This window comes from Aptenodytes patagonicus, chromosome 2 (genome assembly GCF_965638725.1).
Source record: "Aptenodytes patagonicus chromosome 2, bAptPat1.pri.cur, whole genome shotgun sequence".
Taxonomy (NCBI): Eukaryota; Metazoa; Chordata; class Aves; order Sphenisciformes; family Spheniscidae; genus Aptenodytes; species Aptenodytes patagonicus.
The window spans coordinates 166,936,278-166,954,192 of record NC_134950.1 but is presented as its reverse complement, the minus strand read 5'-3'; the positions used below and the strand labels follow the sequence as shown (position 1 = coordinate 166,954,192).

At 37.9% G+C, this 17,915-nt stretch overlaps 1 protein-coding gene across 3 annotated transcripts in view; it reads left to right on the top strand.

Moving 5' to 3' along the window:
- The window catches only part of CTDSPL (CTD small phosphatase like), a 78,729-nt gene extending 61,152 nt beyond the window's left edge, over nucleotides 1–17,577 (top strand). For all 3 annotated transcript variants that reach the window (XM_076332013.1, XM_076332012.1, XM_076332011.1), the window contains 5 exons: nucleotides 970–1,071; nucleotides 6,114–6,170; nucleotides 13,505–13,597; nucleotides 15,244–15,429; nucleotides 17,345–17,577. In XM_076332013.1, coding sequence (XP_076188128.1) covers nucleotides 970–1,071; nucleotides 6,114–6,170; nucleotides 13,505–13,597; nucleotides 15,244–15,429; nucleotides 17,345–17,470 — 564 coding nt within the window. In that variant the 3' untranslated portion in view covers nucleotides 17,471–17,577. The remainder of the gene's footprint in view (nucleotides 1–969; nucleotides 1,072–6,113; nucleotides 6,171–13,504; nucleotides 13,598–15,243; nucleotides 15,430–17,344) is intronic.
- Nucleotides 17,578–17,915: the final 338 nt, after the last annotated feature.

The following is a 17,915-nucleotide window of genomic DNA, read 5'->3' as shown; positions in this document are numbered from 1 at the left end:
AGTTCTGTATCCAATTCTTAATTAATTTGATTTCCTCTCTGTCTTGAGCTTCTCCCTATTGATACTTCTCTGCAAAGCTAGTCCTTTTCCTTCATCAAAAAAAAAAACTTTAAGCGAGTGGCAGCAGTGTTTCAGCTCCAAATGGAAGCATTCTCTCCCATTTCTGTTACTTCAGGAAGTATCCAGTACCAAAATCTAAAGAAACATAGCTGTATTGCAAATTGGGACATTAAAGTGGGGAATGAGCGATCGGAAGACTATGTGACTGTCTGCATTGCTTTCAGAAAAATTGTCAATTCACGTAATTGGTACCATTTTTTAGTAAGGGCAACGTACTGTAGAAGAGCCTGGTTTAGGTTCTGTACTGCAGTTTTAATACCTTGATTGGGAACGTAATCCACATGAAAGCTCTTGGCCAGCACCCTCACAAGTGGTAAAAATGACAGTGGAGACATGTCCTGGAAGATAAAATCAGTAATGCTTCTTCCTTCAGGACTGATTTCTCCACTTTAGCATCTTTGATGGCAAACAGAAATAACGATTGGTGTAAATGTCCATCAGTGTGATATGGCTGGAAATGGCGTTGACTGTGAATAGGATAACAGCAGCATCCAAAAGTGAGGTATTAGGAAGAGGGTCACTGGAAAAGATACTGTATCCAACATCCCATTTTTTACTGTTGTTTTTTAGCTAGTGGTGGTGTTTTACCATTTTCATTTCCAATGCTTTGGAGATCATTCTAAACAAGTCTCTCATTTAAAAAAAAAAAAAAAAGTAGTCTGTAAGGGTATTGCATGAGCCATTAATTTCCATACATGTACTTGCAGTGAGCCCAGAAAAACATTCAATTTCGAGTCATGTATTTCAGTTCCCAGTAACTACTAGAATAGTAATGTTGGCGAAGAGAGCCCCTTCAATAGAGGTTTTACTTTTTTTTGTGTTGTTTTCCTCTTTTCTTTTTGTTTTTAGCCACCAGCTAAATACCTCCTGCCAGAACTGACAGCATCAGACTATGGAAAGAAGTGCGTGGTCATTGATTTAGATGAAACTTTAGTGCACAGTTCATTTAAGGTAAGTAAATTCAAAAGTGATTTCTTGCAACTTGAATCTGTCAGTGAATGTTGTAGGAACTGTTAAGCCTTTTAACACATTAACTAGTCTTACAGGCTCTCCCAGGATGCCTCGTAGTTCTCATTGTTACTCCTATGATTATTCATCCTAATTTAGCTGTAAGGGGAGTAACAGATGTTGCTTGCCTTTTTTTTTTTTTTATTCTGAGAAAGTCACACGGACTGCAACAAGGCTTTGAATGGTTATTGACTTCATGGCTTTAAATGGTAACTATTCCAACAAGGACCTGTATTTTAACAGGTACAAGACTTGTTGCTCTGAAACTATGGTTTCATTTTTGATGTTTAAATGATGCCATAGTTAGTCTAGGAGAATGGAAATTCAGCACAGCTCATGCTAGGTGGATGTACCTTAAACCAGTAGGTTTTGGGCACCAGTGGTTGCTGTGCTCTGTTGCCGGACAAGATTGCTTTCCGTGTGAGGCTGCTGTCCCGATCACAGTAAGTGTCTTTAAGTATTTAACTTTCACAACAGGAAAGCGAATAGTATTTAGCTGTTGCTGATGAGTCAGTCATCTTCTAGAAGCAACTTTTATAACCCTTCAGATTTCAGCATGTGGTGGAAGTAGTGGTATTTTTCTATTGTTTAAATAGGGCTAAATTTAGAATAGGAGAATTCAGAAATACAAATAACCTAAATTGGCTCATAGTAGTGGTAGTATTTCTGATTAGCAAATGTCAGACATGATAAAGCATGTGCTAGTTTTAAACTTTGATACTGGAGAATTTTTAGAATCAATAGTATGTTTCCTTATTAGTAGCAAGCTAGAGTTACCATCAACTTTATGGTCTTCTAGTTCTGGTTTGCACTCCATTTTTCACTGCTAGAATAAACTCAGCATTTTAATCCTGCAATATTGAGTTGCCAAGCATTTAAATATGCAAACCATAATTCACATTGTGGTTAGAATTTGGCAATCGCCTGTCTTTGTTGACTTAAAGAAGAACTTATATGGAGATACTAGAACAAATATTCCTGTGCCTCAAACTGAAACTAAGATTCTTCTCTGTCTTTATTGTGCCTAATGGTATATAACGATTTGTGGTGGCGTACAGGAACCCCTTAACCTCAGTGCCAGATCCTTGTCTTCTATACCCAGACTGAACTTGCACTTGAGAATTTTTCAGGGAGATTAGAAGCAGACTGGGAAGGGAGGCACCATGTCTTCCTAATTAAATGAGAGTCAAAAATAGGAGGGGAAAGCTGAATTTAAAAGTCTAAGTTTACATTAAAATAATGAAATATTAGGCTTAGTGTTATCTGAAATGTAAAAATAAAAGTTTGTTTTCTGAATGCTGTGGGTAACTTCGTACTGTGATTTTTCTGTTTTTTGAAACAAAATGAGATTCAATTTAGGTGGTTATTCTTTTTTTAAAACCATTTTAAAGAAATACATGTTTAATGGTTGACATAATGTAAATCCTTTCTTGTAGGATTGAGGTTTGTCTTTATTGCAGAGTGCTTTCTTGGCACATTTTAATCATCCCATTTATTCAAATGATATTTAATGGGTATTTTAGATGATGTTAAATAGATATTTAAGAAAAATCAAAAGATGATTCTACTTAATCTTGAACACTGAATAATGTTTGTGTTAGGAAAAGAAAACTAATCCTTTTTTGTGTGAAGTAAATAGTGTTAGGCAAATGTTGGAGTTCCTGCAGTATTAGCGTCTTACAGCTACAATGGCATTATCTTAACATGAAGCCCTGTGATGGGAATATGTAAGAGAAAACCAAGTGTTGGAGGAAATGGCTTTAGTTGTTTAGTGGCAGGCACTGTCCAGAGGTGCTGTTTGGATTTTGTTTCATTTCAGCTGAAGCAAGGCCGTTGCCGTCATCAAAAATAACGATGGATTTCCAGAAGAGCAGGGGTTTTAACACCTATATGCACACTGCTCTGCCTGAATAATTGTTACTTTTGCAGCTTCTCTTAGTTGTATTTTTTTTGTTTTTTCGCTAAAACATGTCTGCTCTACCCAGGCAGGTCCCCACTTAAAAGCTGTAAAAGTGTACGTAAATTTGTGATTTTTTAGTACAAAAGGCTTTATTCAAAACACATGATATTTTAGAATTCATAGTTCTGTTGTGAAATAGGCTTCATATTTCAAATGCAGATAATTTTTTTTTTTTTTTAACACAACCAGAGAGGCAGAGTATTTAAAGTGCTCTTTTATGAAAGCAGCAACATCTGAAGGAGGGTAATTCTTGTCTTTTTATGCCCCTGCATATTTGTGAAGCTGTAAGGAGGTACTAGTCTTTCATGTTAAGTGCATATTAAAGGAAGAAAGTTTGGGGTGCTTTGGCAAGAGTAAAAAAGGAATAGATAGACATTATAGTTATCGTTCCCATCATAAAACAATAATAGAAGCAAAAATCATAAATTATAAATCAAGGAGATGTAAACATGGTTTTGTATAAAATGAATTAAACCACATGCAAGTCTGGAATGTAGTCATATTCAAAACTGGCTGTGAAACACTTTTAGAACATTTAAAACTCTGAAGCTTTTTATTAAACAGAAACAGTTGTAACTAAAATAAAGATTTTCAATGGAAAGACATTGTCTTCTTTCACGATCTGTCTCTGTGGTTCCCACTCGAGGCACGTACGTGCTTCGTGTGTGCAACCCCAGAAACCTTTATCCAGCAAACTGTTGCAGACTTTTCGCCTGTCTTCCCATCATGATGAAGCACAGAACCCCAGTCCGTGCTCTCTTCCTTATCGCTTGTGCCAACAAGAAAGCTGCATAGTACCTAAAGTATAAGTGGGGGAAGCAAATATGTAGTTAAGAGTAGTTTGGTCAGTGTTACAAAGTCTAAGGGTGAGTTTTATTTGTTAGTAAAAATCAGGTTGTCTAAACAGAATGTGGTTTTCTCTGACGTCTGGTTGCTGTTGCTCCTGTTAAGAAAGTTTAGTAATAGCTGTATTACTATCAGTGGACTTCAAAACCTTTGCAACTTGCAGTGACCTATTCTCTTTCTGCTGGTACAGAATATTTATCTTGCTTAAGGGCACCATGCATGTATAAATTCTTCAGGTGCGTGCAAGTCTTCTCTAAGTATGCACAGAGCTGGCACCCACTTGAAAACTTTGGTGGCTGAGTTATTGAGAGTTCATTTGGGTTTCTCTTAAGGTGAAGCTTCAGAATATTTTTGTGTGCCTGTTCTCTGGCTATTAGAGATGCTGCAGAGTATCTTTTCTGTCTGAGGGGCTTTGTGTAGGTAGCAGATGGGAACCTCGCCTCTGCCTTTTTCAGAGGCAGAAAGGGGGTATATCTTGGGAATTGCTTGATGTCAGCTAAAGAAAAATTCAGATTATATCTGCGGGTATTTGAGGAGTTCTTTAGATCATACTAACGCAGCAGTCATCAACAGAATGGAGTTTTCCAGCATCAGCTGCTCTGGAGGTTTGGTTGCCAATACTGGTTGGTCAGGACAAGTAGATTCAGCGTAGCTTCTCATTTGCCCTCTGATGCAGCACTTGCAGATGTCAGATCAAAACATCTTCCTTATTACTTCGCTACTGAGAGAAGGTGTTGCCCTCCGTATAAATTCTTGCGGTCGTTTTGCTCTCCTTGCAGGAAGGTCATTTAACAGTGGAATTAGAATCTTGTTTTTCCAGGGAATGAGATCAAAGTGGTGCTATCAGGTTAATACTGCAGGATTCCTTTTTCCTACCATTTTTCACAGAGCACCTGTTTAGGCTCACCAGTTTGTGATCTGTTTCTCAGTCTCTTTACCTGGGCTGCTTCTCTGCTTTCTTGGCACCCCCTTGCCCCCCGAGTGGGTTTGAAGGCTGTTTCTAGTCTCGCAGATTCTTCAGGGACGTGCTCCTTGGTGGTACTTAAGATCAGTCTGTTGGCTGATCCAGAAAACCAGGTGGGAAAGTCTGTGAAAGTCTGATAGAGCTGAGTGAAGAGGTTTTCCAGCTTTAGTAATGCCAGTTACCAGCCAGACTACTCCCAGCCTTCGTTTTAGGCTGTTACCCATGAAGCATATTGTCTGTTAATCATTCCTGTTAAAACTATATTTGGCAGCTCTGTATCTCAGCCATTTCCAAGCTGCGGATCATAGAGTGAGTTACAAACTTCAGCCAGGCATGTTTACATGATTTTTTTTTTTTTTTTTTTTTTTTTTTAATCACAGACGTAATGCATGACGTACCAAAGGATCCTGCCAAGTTTGATGTCCATTTGAACTAGTAAACATTCTTAGCTGTGCGTCCCCCAATTACCACTACTGTCTAGCCAAGATTAGACTATGTACTCTTAAACTGTCTACAAGGACATTTTCCTGCTTTCCAAAGTAATTTTACTTCACCAACAGTTTTTCACAGTAACTCGTAAGAAATAAGTTGTATTTAACAGGCTAGACAAATGGATTCAAGGACTTGGACAGAGTGTGCCTGCTCTTCCCTTTTGAATTAAAATGCAGTTTTACATGAGTAATTTGATTGGTATAGCATGTTCTTGAGGTATCACGTCTTGAGAATCATTTAACTACACAACTTAAGTCTTGTTGCAGCTCCTGATTCAAATATAAACATTAGATATTACTTTTACCGCTGTCTTTATTTTTAACTAATTACTAAGTGATGACCCAGAGTAGAATATGTGAAGCACATAGCTGAATTTCTTTGTCATCAGCCACACAGACTTGATGAAAGAGTTATCCAAATAGATACTTACCCTGGTAAACACACTCAGCGGTAGTGGGGGTTATTCAAGCAGTAAAGCATATTACGTTGTGTGAAGCTTAAAAATACGAGAGAAGAGGGAAGTGCAGTATCTGGTGAATACAGCTGTGTAAGGCTTCCGACTTGTGTGTGTAAAGGGTGCACACACAGAGTGGATCTGTATAGTCAATAATGTTTATTAACTTGTTCCTCAAAAGTGAGTAATCTTCTCTTTTACGCCTCTGAAATTTTCCCTCTAATGATCTTATTTTTAATGTTGATTTCTTTCCTTGTCATTCTTTCTAGCCAATTAGCAATGCTGATTTCATTGTTCCTGTTGAAATTGATGGAACCATACATCAGGTAAGTGCTCTTCTTCCTTTAGCGTTGTCCCAGTAGTGGAACTGTCCTCAGTGTCCCAGAGCATTATCTTTCTCCATTTGCTGCTTTACATTCAATAATTTGTCCTTTTGCAAAATACAAAAGCTGTGTACTCTGGAATGTATCATCCAGAAAGGCAACCATGTTTGATCAGCGATGTAGTTTCTAACTCCTAAGCCTCGATTTTAACTTTTTCAGTTCTCCAGAATATCTCTCAGGACTTCAATACTTGACTCTCTGTCAGTTTTAAAATGGTTTCAAACAGGAAATGATCTAAGGATGGATTTTCAAACATTGCTAGGCCCAGAAAAAACTACTTGAATACTGCATTTCTCATTCCCTCCACGGACAAACAGGACATAAGTTGGCTTTAATGTCTGTTGGTAGCTCATATGGACAAAGCTTTATAAAAGTATTAAGGAAGGACAGACATTTCTTCAGTTTTTGTGGCAATCTGTGTTTAAGTTCTGTCCCCTTTTCTTCCTGTAAGTAATTTAAGTTGCTCTGATAGGACTTTTTATACACTTAAGCATCTTTAAAAGGTCTGGACAAAATTGCAAGGAGACTAATTTTTAATTCTTTAAGAACTTCACTTAAGACTCTCTGAAATGGTTTTCAGTAAATGCGAAACACCCATAATTTGAAAGTCAGTCCCCTTCATGTATCTTAGCTTGGTGTCTTTAATCAGTAGTCATTTCTGAAAACGTTGAATGAAATAAATTACAGTGCTGTAAATTGTCCTTTTCAGACAGACATTAAAGTTATTGCTGGAGATGGGTTTTACTGGTTAATGTGAAGTTGAGCCTTTCTGATACATGAATCTTGAAAATTGTTTGAAACGTCCTCTGTTGGTTGTTGTAGGCTAAAGATAATGCAGTTACTGAGTTGCAAATCTTCCCTGGATGTGATTCAATGGAGATTTTAAATACTTTAATTTTTGAAATGTTGTCTTTTATATGGATTATTTTAATATGTTCATATTTTGATCTTGGAACAATTGATAGATCATAAAGTTAGTTCATAGTTTTGTTTCGTTTCCTGTTATGAAAACCATCCATGTAACTGTCACTTAAAATAATTACTAAATATCAGTCAGTGGACTGAAACGTGTTTGAAAGTGATAGTTGCTTTGACAGTTTTTACACTGTGCCTGTTTTATGTAGAAAAATCCAATATCTAGAGTACTTAAACCTGTAACGTTCACCAGAGCTGAATGCTTAAAATACATAAGTGATGTTTTGGGAGATTTATATTGTGATATTGTCTGTCCTCATTTGATGTGGGCTTTAATTGTGTTTGGTGCTGTAACGCAGACATTTTCTCTCCTAAAACTTTCTAGAATGCTTTTGAAAGGGAATAAAATAGGTTGCCTAATGATTTTGAATGGCTTAGGATTGTGATCACTTAGCTTGTCAAGATTATATATTTACGTTTTGAAACAAAATCCAGTAAAAGACTATTTGGGCTTTACAGTCAAGCACTTCAAAAGCCTGTTGCTTTTCCGTTCCCCGCTGCAAGCTTTCAGATTCTTCACCAAATGTAATGCAGTTAGGCACTCAAGATGACTGCATGTGGGGGAAAAAACCCACAAAAACAACTGGTCAAAGGGAGTGGATTTGTCCTTACCCTAACCGTGAACAGGAGGAAGGCTGCTCTTGACAGAGAAGGTCAAGTGAAATTAGTCTCTGACTGTGCTTTGCTGGAGACTTCCTGCGTAATTTTCAAGGAAATTGCTTAATCCCTTTCTATTTCAAGTTCTTAATCTCTAAAATAGGTGAAAATCTCAGTCGCAGTTGAAGTGAAGTTAATTGTAAGGAATTTGTGATCCTTGAAGTAGAGGTAATTTATACGGTATACAGAACAGGCAAAGTCTTGGGTTCGTGTGTTTGTAACACCTCTGCAGGCAAAGTAATGTACTGTCATCCACCAATCTTTTTTTTTTTTATTCAACTGTGATAATCTGAAGGGTGAAAGCGGACGTTCTGGCTTAGTCTGATGAGCGTTAACACAGGCTGTAGAGCTTTGACAACCGGTTCCCACTTCAAACCTGTAATTTTTTATTCCCTTAGAGCATAAACTGAACAGGTACCAGAAATTTTTTGTTATCCATCAGAATTTGTCATCTGTATAATGCTTGTCCATTTTCTTAAGCAGTTTATATACTCAAAGATTAATCATTGGCATTGGGAAATAATTCTACCTGTTTAAAATATCATAGGATATGTGAAATGTTGTGGAACCATACTGTCCGTAGTGTGTATCCCTACCTGCTTTACCAATAAGCCTGGTATGTTACTGAGCTGGAGATTGTCTGGCAGAGTATTGTTGTACTTGAACTCTGCCTTAGACAGAACCCCATGGAAAACAAATGGAGAACACCATTTCAGAAGTGCCCATTCAGAAAAAAATTTGAAATTATACGAGATTCTTCAGATCTCATATACTAAAAATACAAGCTGTGGCAAATTCAATTGCTGTACGCTCGAAAGAGTTTTGAGACTGACTTATCTAACAAGCTTTGTTCATGGTAAATGTTGTAATTTTTTGTTGTGCAACAGAGGCATTCAAAAAAGGCTGTCTTTAGTTTGGGGAGTTTATTTTCCCTTATGCCATTTATAATCCAAAGGTCAGAGAGACTCTTGTTCTTCTATAGGGAGGACAATTCAAATCATCATCTTAAAGGGTGCTTGGGTAAACCAGCTTCCCTAGATTAAAAAATAGCTTTTCTGAACACCCCTTGTCCCTCTGCCATCTTTCTTTCTCTAGCCTAATTTACCTTGTCTTTAGGAAGGATTTGTCATTTTATTTTACAAGGAAATAACTCGTGTGGAGGTACCTTCTGTTACGGGTCTTCAGATGCCTGCAGAGACTGTGCCCGTCTACGGGGCAGCTAAAGTTACAGGAGATGAATTCCACGCTTTGTGTTGGAAATGATGGCACAGATACAAAAGGGCAGTTCTAATGCAAGCTGACACTCTTCTGGCCAGTTCTCTCATTTCTCTCCGGTTCTCTGAATAAAAGGAAATTAGAGCTGGTCCCCTGCTCTACCAAATTATAAGTGAGAAACTGTGGGAAGTCCAGTGACATGTGTTGCAACTGAGAGTGCTCTTTAGAGGAAGTTTACTGAGGATGAAAGTAGTGGCTGGAGAAAGATGTTCAACCTGTTTGGTACCCTTGACGTAACTTCTGCAAGAACACATCCTCTCTTTTGGAGCGTGCTTCCCATTTAACAAGGGCAGAGTGATCACAACCCCCGGATTGGAAACAGTGTGTTAAATATACCTTTAATCCCCAACGGGTAAAGATTTTTAGGGTACGATGGTTCTGTGTCTTTTATCCAAATTGACTTGCAATGCCTTTGTGCCTTGCTATCTGTGTCAAAGAGTAAAGAGGGCAGCCAGGAAGAGTTTGATTTGGTGTTACTTGAAATTTCATTCTTAAGTGTAATTTGTTTATTAAATGAGCAAAACTAGTTTTTAAGGGTTGGTTTTTTTTTATATTCAGTTAGCAATTGCTTATTTTTAGTTGCTGAAAGCTGAAGAAATATTTGGCATTATACTTTGAATGTAATGTACAAAATGTGTTTTATTGGGGGGGGGGGAATGCTGTTCGAATAATAAACTTTTTTTCTATAAAGGACAAAATTCCTTAATTCTCTTACAGAAGGCTGTGGCCTGGTTCAAGTAATCCAGGATAGGCTGTATCCGTTCTAGCTGGCCTATTCTTGGTTACTTGCACTGGGAGGCAACCACCACTGTGTGAACCAGAAAGACGAGGCTCAAGGACGCGTGTTATTTTCTGCTCGCTCTAAAGATGCACCCAGCCCATGAAACAGGAGATTACAGGAGCTTGAGTTGTCATGGGCAGATTTCTTTGTCACTACTTGAAGATTTCGTTATTGTCAAGCTGGTTTTGAAAGGCAATTCTTTGTGTCCTATTTGATTGATTGAAATTGAGCTGGGTTTCTCTTTTGGTTTACAAATACTGAGTCTTTTTAGCTTAAGACTGCTTTGAGGTATAGAAAAGGTATGTGGAAATACCAAATGCTTGAAAACAATTAAAGATAATTACTTGTGTTCTGCCATTAGCAGCTGTAAGTACAGAATCCTGTGAAAACATGCCTAGTGCCTGGTTTGGGCCTTAACATTTTAAGAGTGAGGTTCATTTTATATTAAAAAAAAGACTGTATTCTTCTAAATTCTTACTGTGATAAGGAAGAAATTAGTGAGCGTACAACACAGAAAAACTGGAGGGTTGGTTTTGTTTTTTTAATGCCCTGAAGACAGCGTATAAATCTCAGAAAAATGCCAGGAGCCAGTTAGTCTAGAGACTTAAACTGAAGACATCAGGCAACAGAGGAAAAAGCCAAGCCACAAATAACCGTGCGGCATTGAGATGCAAGTCCAGCCACTAACAAAGTAAAGGGGAAAAAATTCCAAATGAGGAGGAAGAGGAGAAAAGAGCTGCACTGTCAGCTGAAGAAAGCTTTTTATGTGCAGTAAACCAAAGAGATTTTGTAGCCCAGGATACCAGTACACTTGCAGTTGCTTCCAGGATCTAAGTAGGACTTCTCAAAAAAACTTCAAGGGGAATAACCATCCAGAGTATTAATACATGTTGTTCTGAAAAAAAAAACAGTGATGTTAAAAAAAAAAAAAAAAAAAAAAAAAAAAAAAGAAAAGAAAAATAAAGGGGAGGGGGGGAAGGAGTTGGGGCTTTTTAGAGAAGGAGAGAATTAAGGGAAAAACTTGGTGAGACCTCATCCTAAGAGATTGCATTTATTATTAATAAGGCATTTAAAATGAGGAGTGACTCTGTTGGCCAGAGCCCAATAGGTAAGATTTAAGGCAAAACAAGAAGTGAAACTCAAGCAGAGGAGGTTGAGGGTGCTCTGTGGTGGATCAGGAGATCTAAACTGCAGGATGGAGACAATACAACTTAAAAATGCTGTGTGCTTGCAGCTAATACCGGCTAGCTGCAGTATTAGGAGACCTACAAATTGCCAAAAAAGCGCATATTGCAAATACTTGCTTTTATAAGCCCACTCCTGTCCACAAGCCTGTGGTTAAGGAGCTCTCAGCCTGTAGCTACTGGGTTGATTTACTGTATGCTCTCTTTATGGAGGAGGTGGGTTATGTTGCAAGCAGTAAAGTTCATATCCTTGGCTTGGAGTTTGTAGTTACATTCCAAGTGGAAATACTTCACCGACAGAGCCATAGATAGGGATGGAGAGCTAAGAGGAGACTTCTTTTGCTGTGGCTGAAAACACTAGGTTTTAAAAGGGAAACTAGTACTAGATTCCAGCACTAATTATCCAAGAATGACTTTAAGACTTTGGGGTGTCCCTTTTGTGCCCTCAAAAACAAGTGTAGGAATATAATTTAAGGCTAAAGAATTAAGAACTTCTTAAGAACTGTAGAGTTAAGGAGTAACTTGCATCCTATGCACAAACTTGCTATGTTTCCTCTTGTAACTGGCAAGTTGGATAGTCCCTTTCTGGGTACCCAAACGCAGAGGGACTGCAACTGTCTTTATACCTGTGTCTTTAAAAATTTGAAGATGTAATTTGGAAAGGAAATATTACAGAACAACTTTGTGTAGTAAGATTTAAGTGAAAAAATAATTGCATTGTTACAGGAGAGGAAATTACTTGGTTTATGCCTAGTGAAATACAGGAAACTTTGCTGTAGTTATCTGGAAAGAGAGCGGTGTTGAAGTACATCTGTTAACTGTCTTTAACTCATAAAATGTCACATTAATTTATTGGTTAAGTGCTGCTGTGGTTGTTTTAAAAAAAAAAAAAAAAAAATCTGGGTTATAAATTGTTATCTGTATCAAAGTTTGAATGTATTGCTTGAATCTGAGGGGCCAGAAATAGTTTAGTTAAGCTTCATAGAAATAACTTAAAGCAGATCAAGTCTTTATGCTATGAGCTAAAGTAAAGTGGAAGAGTAATTAACATTTCTGCTTTGGTCATTAAGGTACAGCTCCATCATATATGTTTTATTAAAAACTTTGCTTTCAGATTTAGGTTTTCAATTTCAAGTCCCTATTGCGCAACTTATTTTCTTCTTTTGCTAAAGGCTTTAATTGTTACATTTCAGTTCAAGCTGGTATTTCTGTATTTTTCTCTTTCAGGCTTTCTCTCTGGGTGCCTTACGTTTTTTTACCTCTTTATTAATATTAATCTAGTAAAAGACATATAATTAATCTAGTTCTACATATCAAAGAAAGAAATTCCTGAAATTGCATCAGTCTTGCAATTCTTCCTGAATTCAGCTATATGCCAGACTTCTCCACTTAATTTTCAGTATTTAGAATTACTTGCCAAACAAAGAAGATAAAATGCTGCAAATGTTTTCTCTCAAACTTTTAATCTAAGTGCAAACAAGATAGATAAATATTTTTTCAAGCAGACTCCCCTCTTCAGCTTCCCAGTATATTGTGAGCTAGTTGTAAGCTTTCTGAGCAGCAGTTATCTTATCTTGGTATTTTCTGTGAACACAAATCATCTTGCTTGCTCTGAAAGGAAAGGCAAGGAGGCTCTAATATTTGTTAATCACGTTGTTGACAGTAGGCAGCCAAGCTGCCTGTATGGTTGTCAGTGCAAAAAGGCAATATAGCGTTGCTGAAACCAAGCTGCTCAAGAGGAGGGGGATCCTGAGTATTTACCATCTTTATGGCAAGGTCACAGTAGAAGATGCTGTAGACTTTGCCACTAAAATTTGAAAGCAGCATTTGCTAGAGATTCTGCATGGTGCTATGAAGATTTTTGGTGAAAGCTCTCTGCAGAGCCAGATGACTGATAAAACTGTCCATAGTGAGATACGGTACTTAGCGCCTGGAATTTAAAAAATGAAAGAATTAGCCACAGGAAGAAAACAGTTCCCTATTGTGCAATTCCTGTCATCGTAGAGGTTTCATCGGATTTATTCCTTCTGTAAAGCTCTTCGGGACTGAAGACACCAGCACCAAAATCGTTTTGGTTGAGAGATCTGAATCCTCACTTCTTGAGAAGCCCTACTGTCTCTCTTTGCCTTTAATGAGATTTTTCAAGAAGCATCACTCCAGATGATGCACAGTATTTGCAATTGCATAATCAGCATGGGTCTTGGCAGCCCCTGCATTCAAATTTCTCATTATTGGATGTCTACCTTTATCTTGTATACTTTTTTTTCCTTTCAGCATTTCATTTGAACTGCTTCCGTGTTAACTTTTGTTTCTTCAGGTGTTAGGATTACAGGAGCGTGTTGGGGTTTTTTCCCTTTCCTTTTACCTTAAACACCATTTGACCTAAATAGTCGTTATCATTCCAGGTTTATGTATTGAAACGACCACATGTGGATGAGTTTCTTCAGAGGATGGGAGAGCTCTTTGAATGTGTACTCTTCACAGCCAGTCTAGCCAAGGTTTGTTCCTCTCTTCATCTCATTAGCCCTTACTGTGCTGGTCAGTGGACTTTTGGTTGGGTTTTCTATGGATAATTATTTCCACAGTTGGTACTGTCTTAATTTTTCCCCTTCTTTTCTGCTTCTTTGTCTGACAGTGTGTACTTTGTCTGCTAGTGTGTGGGTAAGTGTTTCCATGGTAACACCATCACATATGGGCTTGTCTCATAATGTAGCCTCCATGCATTGCTCATAATGCCAATATGAAAGGCTTACGAGTTACCATGGTTATAGTGAGAAATTAGAACAAATAGCGTGTGAGTAAAGCAGTATATTAAAGCTGGGCATGAAATAAAATACACTGTATTTAACGCTATCTACGTGATCAACCAGTGATTCAGAAATTTACTGCATCTGAAAATTGGAAACACATTTTTGCAATTGCATCTTGACAGAACAATCTGGAGTTAGAAATTTAGACATTTTGTAAAGCTTGAAACATCAACAGGAATATTTTGTGCCCTCTGGTCTCCAGTAGCAGTAGTAGCTCGTAGGTAGTTTTGTGGTAGACATTACAGTAGTAGACATCTTAAATTCTTCACTTCTTTGTGTATTGTATTTGTGCTCTCTTTTTTGTAAAATTATATTGATTATTTCTAAATAATACTCTAGCATAGTAAGCTTTTACTCCAACCTAGTGCAGAGATGGTGGTAGGGGACAGGACCTTGTCTGATCTGCTGTAGTGCCTTCTTACCAGAGCATTCTTCCCTGCGCTCTGTTTACCATGTTCTGTTCAGTCACATCATGAAAATCCTAAATAATGGAACAATTTCATACTGCAGTTAGATGTCTAGCAGTTTTCTTAGTCAAAAGATGATTGATTTCAACATCAGTTTTGTTTCTCAGTTTAAAATATAGGAAAATGGTAACTCCTATCCTGCAAAAATACGTTATAACTACCATTTTCAAGTACATGGTTATTTCATGTTCTGGTTTATTTGGATACTTTTCCTTGGACAGTTTATATCAATTGTTGGATTCTAAGCTGTGCCTCACTTAAAAGTATCATCTTATATATAAAATGAGAATTTCCCAGTATTGTACATGGGTATTTTTCCCAATAACGTCTTTGTCTGATCTTTTATGGCCCAATTATGCAATTTGGTAATCTTAAGATTCTTACTGACCCAGCTGCTCCAAGGGCATCATTTGAAAAAGCTCCATCAAGCTGAGATGCGTTCAGTGCAGTTTATCTTCCGAGGCACATGGAAATGAATCGGCTGTGGAAATGGCTTCATATAGATTTTCTGTTAGCATTGGCTGGTTTTATGATAATGGTAGGTGAGATCACTGGGTCCATCAACTTCTAGGTAACTCCTAGGGTAACTATAAGCTGGCCCTAAGAATAAAACCTAATCAATAAATCACAGAAAACGTTAGAGTGCAAGTTAGCCTTCCGTAGAACGATAACCGTCCTACTTTTGTGTTATCTTTTTATTAATCACTTCAGGTTTGCAGGCATGTAAGTTAATTAACAAGGAGCAGGGAAGAAAATGAAGAAAGGGCATTTCATCTGAAATTATTTTGTGTCCCTTCTTTGTATAGTTCTGTGAATTAGCCTTATCTGCACGTTGCTAACTTCATGTTTCTAACTTCTGTTTTTAAGTATGCAGACCCAGTAGCTGACTTGCTGGATCGCTGGGGTGTGTTCAGGGCAAGGCTCTTTAGAGAATCCTGTGTTTTCCACCGAGGAAATTACGTGAAGGATCTGAGTCGACTGGGACGTGAGCTGAGTAAAGTTATTATAGTAGATAATTCTCCTGCATCTTACATCTTCCATCCTGAAAATGCAGTAAGTTTTCTTAGCATTTGAAGTACTCAAGCGTAACTTTATCTTTCTGGTCCTTGCCCAGACTTTCCGATTCAGAAAATAGCCTTTCAGAACGCTAAGTTGTATTAGTTTCTGTATTTTCTTAGACTGCAGGTAGGTTCTAGTACTCACTGCCAAATAGTGAAGGACTAGGGCAAACTGATCCTGACAGTGTGTCATAGTCATGACTGTTCATCTGCTTTCAGTTTTAGCTTTTGGCATGAAGTCCATCAGTTTTGAGAAATACCAGGCGGTGTAGAACCTGAGTAACTAACCTAGCTCTAAAAAGAGAAGCTGCCCTCCAGCATAGTTTTTGTTCATTGGAGTGGTGATTACAGAAAGGATGGTTTACTTGAACAGCTTTTGGTACTGCCATCTTTTTTCATTGTGCGAATGAAAATATTTTACTAGACAAGATAATTAATGCTTTACTCGTTACTATCAGAGTTCTGTATTCGTGGCTAAGGGGAAGAAAAAAGTCAAGATCCTGTTGTGTTGTTACGCTTCTCCTTTTAAGTATTTTTGTGAAAACTCACTTCATAATTAGAAATGTTAGTCAACAAGTTCATCAAGTTTTAGGAATAAGGATAAAAAGCAGGCAACAGTACTTGAAGGGAGAATAATTAGAAGCAATGCGTGTTTTCACTGTATGTTTCGTATCGGCTCCAGAAAATACGATGGAATGGTCTGGCACTTGCTCCATCCATTGCTGCAATCGGTACAGATGCTCACATCTGTTTTGTAGCTGCCAGGATAGCAAGCTGCAACTTGCCTTAGATCTACTGACTTTTAAACAACCAGGCTGTGCAATGTTTTCTTTGATGTTTTTAGGCTGCCTTTTTTTGTGAACTGTTAAAATTAACGTAGGAAATTTTTATCAGGAACACTGTTTTGCATGGTCCTGCCTCTCCAGAATAGCTTTTTTTTTTTTATGTGAGCTATTTATCTTGCAGCAATCAGCTTTTAAATTCAGATCCTAACACTGTGATGCCCTAAATGATTGGGTGAAAACATTTTTCTGGTTGGTGCCATACATGGTTTAAAGTTGCTATTTATAATAACCAGGAGCTGTAGCTCTAATTTATGTTCATGGTTAAAATTAAAAACCTGATCCAGATCGTCATTTGGTATCTCGGAATTCAGTGCCAAGAAAATAATGAGCTGTAGAAATTTGGGAGATGAAATTAAGGGCCTTGTCAGAGTGGTTTAATCATGTATAGAAAAGTGCTGTTAGCTAACTGATATTCGAGTCTCTGCAGAAACCAGAGCTTGTAACAAGATCCAAGATAGTCTTTAAAAGACCTCTGTATACTTCCATAGTGAAGATACACAGACCTCCTTCCCCAAATCCAGCCCACATACTTAAGAAGTGTTATTATATGCATTATTTTCTGAACCCGCTCTCAAGGTCTTATATTTTAATCAGAGAACTGTTCTATACTCGCTGTTTAAATATTTCCTCCACAGCCTCATGCCAGAAGGGGTTGTTGCTGCATGCCTATGTTTAGTGACTCACACTGATAATACTTAGAGGGGAAAAAAAGACTTGCTTGTAAATGAAGTGTCAGTACAGCTTCGTAACCTGTATCTTCCTTCCAGTCTATTGTGAATATCAAGGAGGCGGAGCAAATTGAGCTGCCCAGTGTTGGGTCATGTAGGTTACCTGGACATGTAGGAGAAGGTCAGCTGCATGTCAGCTGTTTTACGGTTGGATTTGGGGTTGATGTTGCATACTAGAAAATGTGGACTTGAACGTGGTACTCCGCTTGAATGCTAATGACTAGCAATTTGCCTTACTGTGGTGGCAGTGAGTATTACAGGACATCTACACAGGCAAAACTCGCATGTTGTTCACATCATAAAGTCATCTTAATATTTATTGGTTGCTTTGTTTCAGGTGCCTGTGCAGTCCTGGTTTGATGACATGACAGACACAGAGCTGCTAGATCTTATTCCTTTCTTTGAAGGACTAAGCAAAGAGGAAGAAGTTTACAGTATGCTTCATAAACTCTGCAACAGGTAGCCCTTAACTTTGACTGACTTCTGCTGCTAGATTGCAGTTGCTAGAGGCTGTCTCCATCTTTTTCAGCTCTTTGAAATGTAAGCTTTGGGGAGGTCACCCCTGTCAGAAGTGCTACTCTTGATCTTCCTGTTACATTGGACACGGACAATCATGAGTGATGCTATTAAGCCTTCAGAAGCCTGACTCCTAAGGTCATGTGTTCAGACTACTTTTTTAAAGGAAAAAAAAAAAAAAAAAGAAGCTATTTTAAATGGAACTCTTTTAATGAATTTCATAAATGGACATCTTTTACTGGATCAGCTTTTCTTAAAACATGCCAAAAAAGAAGCTTGTATTTCAGCAGTTGAATTTCTCTCCCTTTCTTCCCCTCCCACTATGCAGACAATTCTACCCCCCTGCTTAGAGCAGTTGACCTGACTCTGAATTTTTTCTTACAGAATGAAGT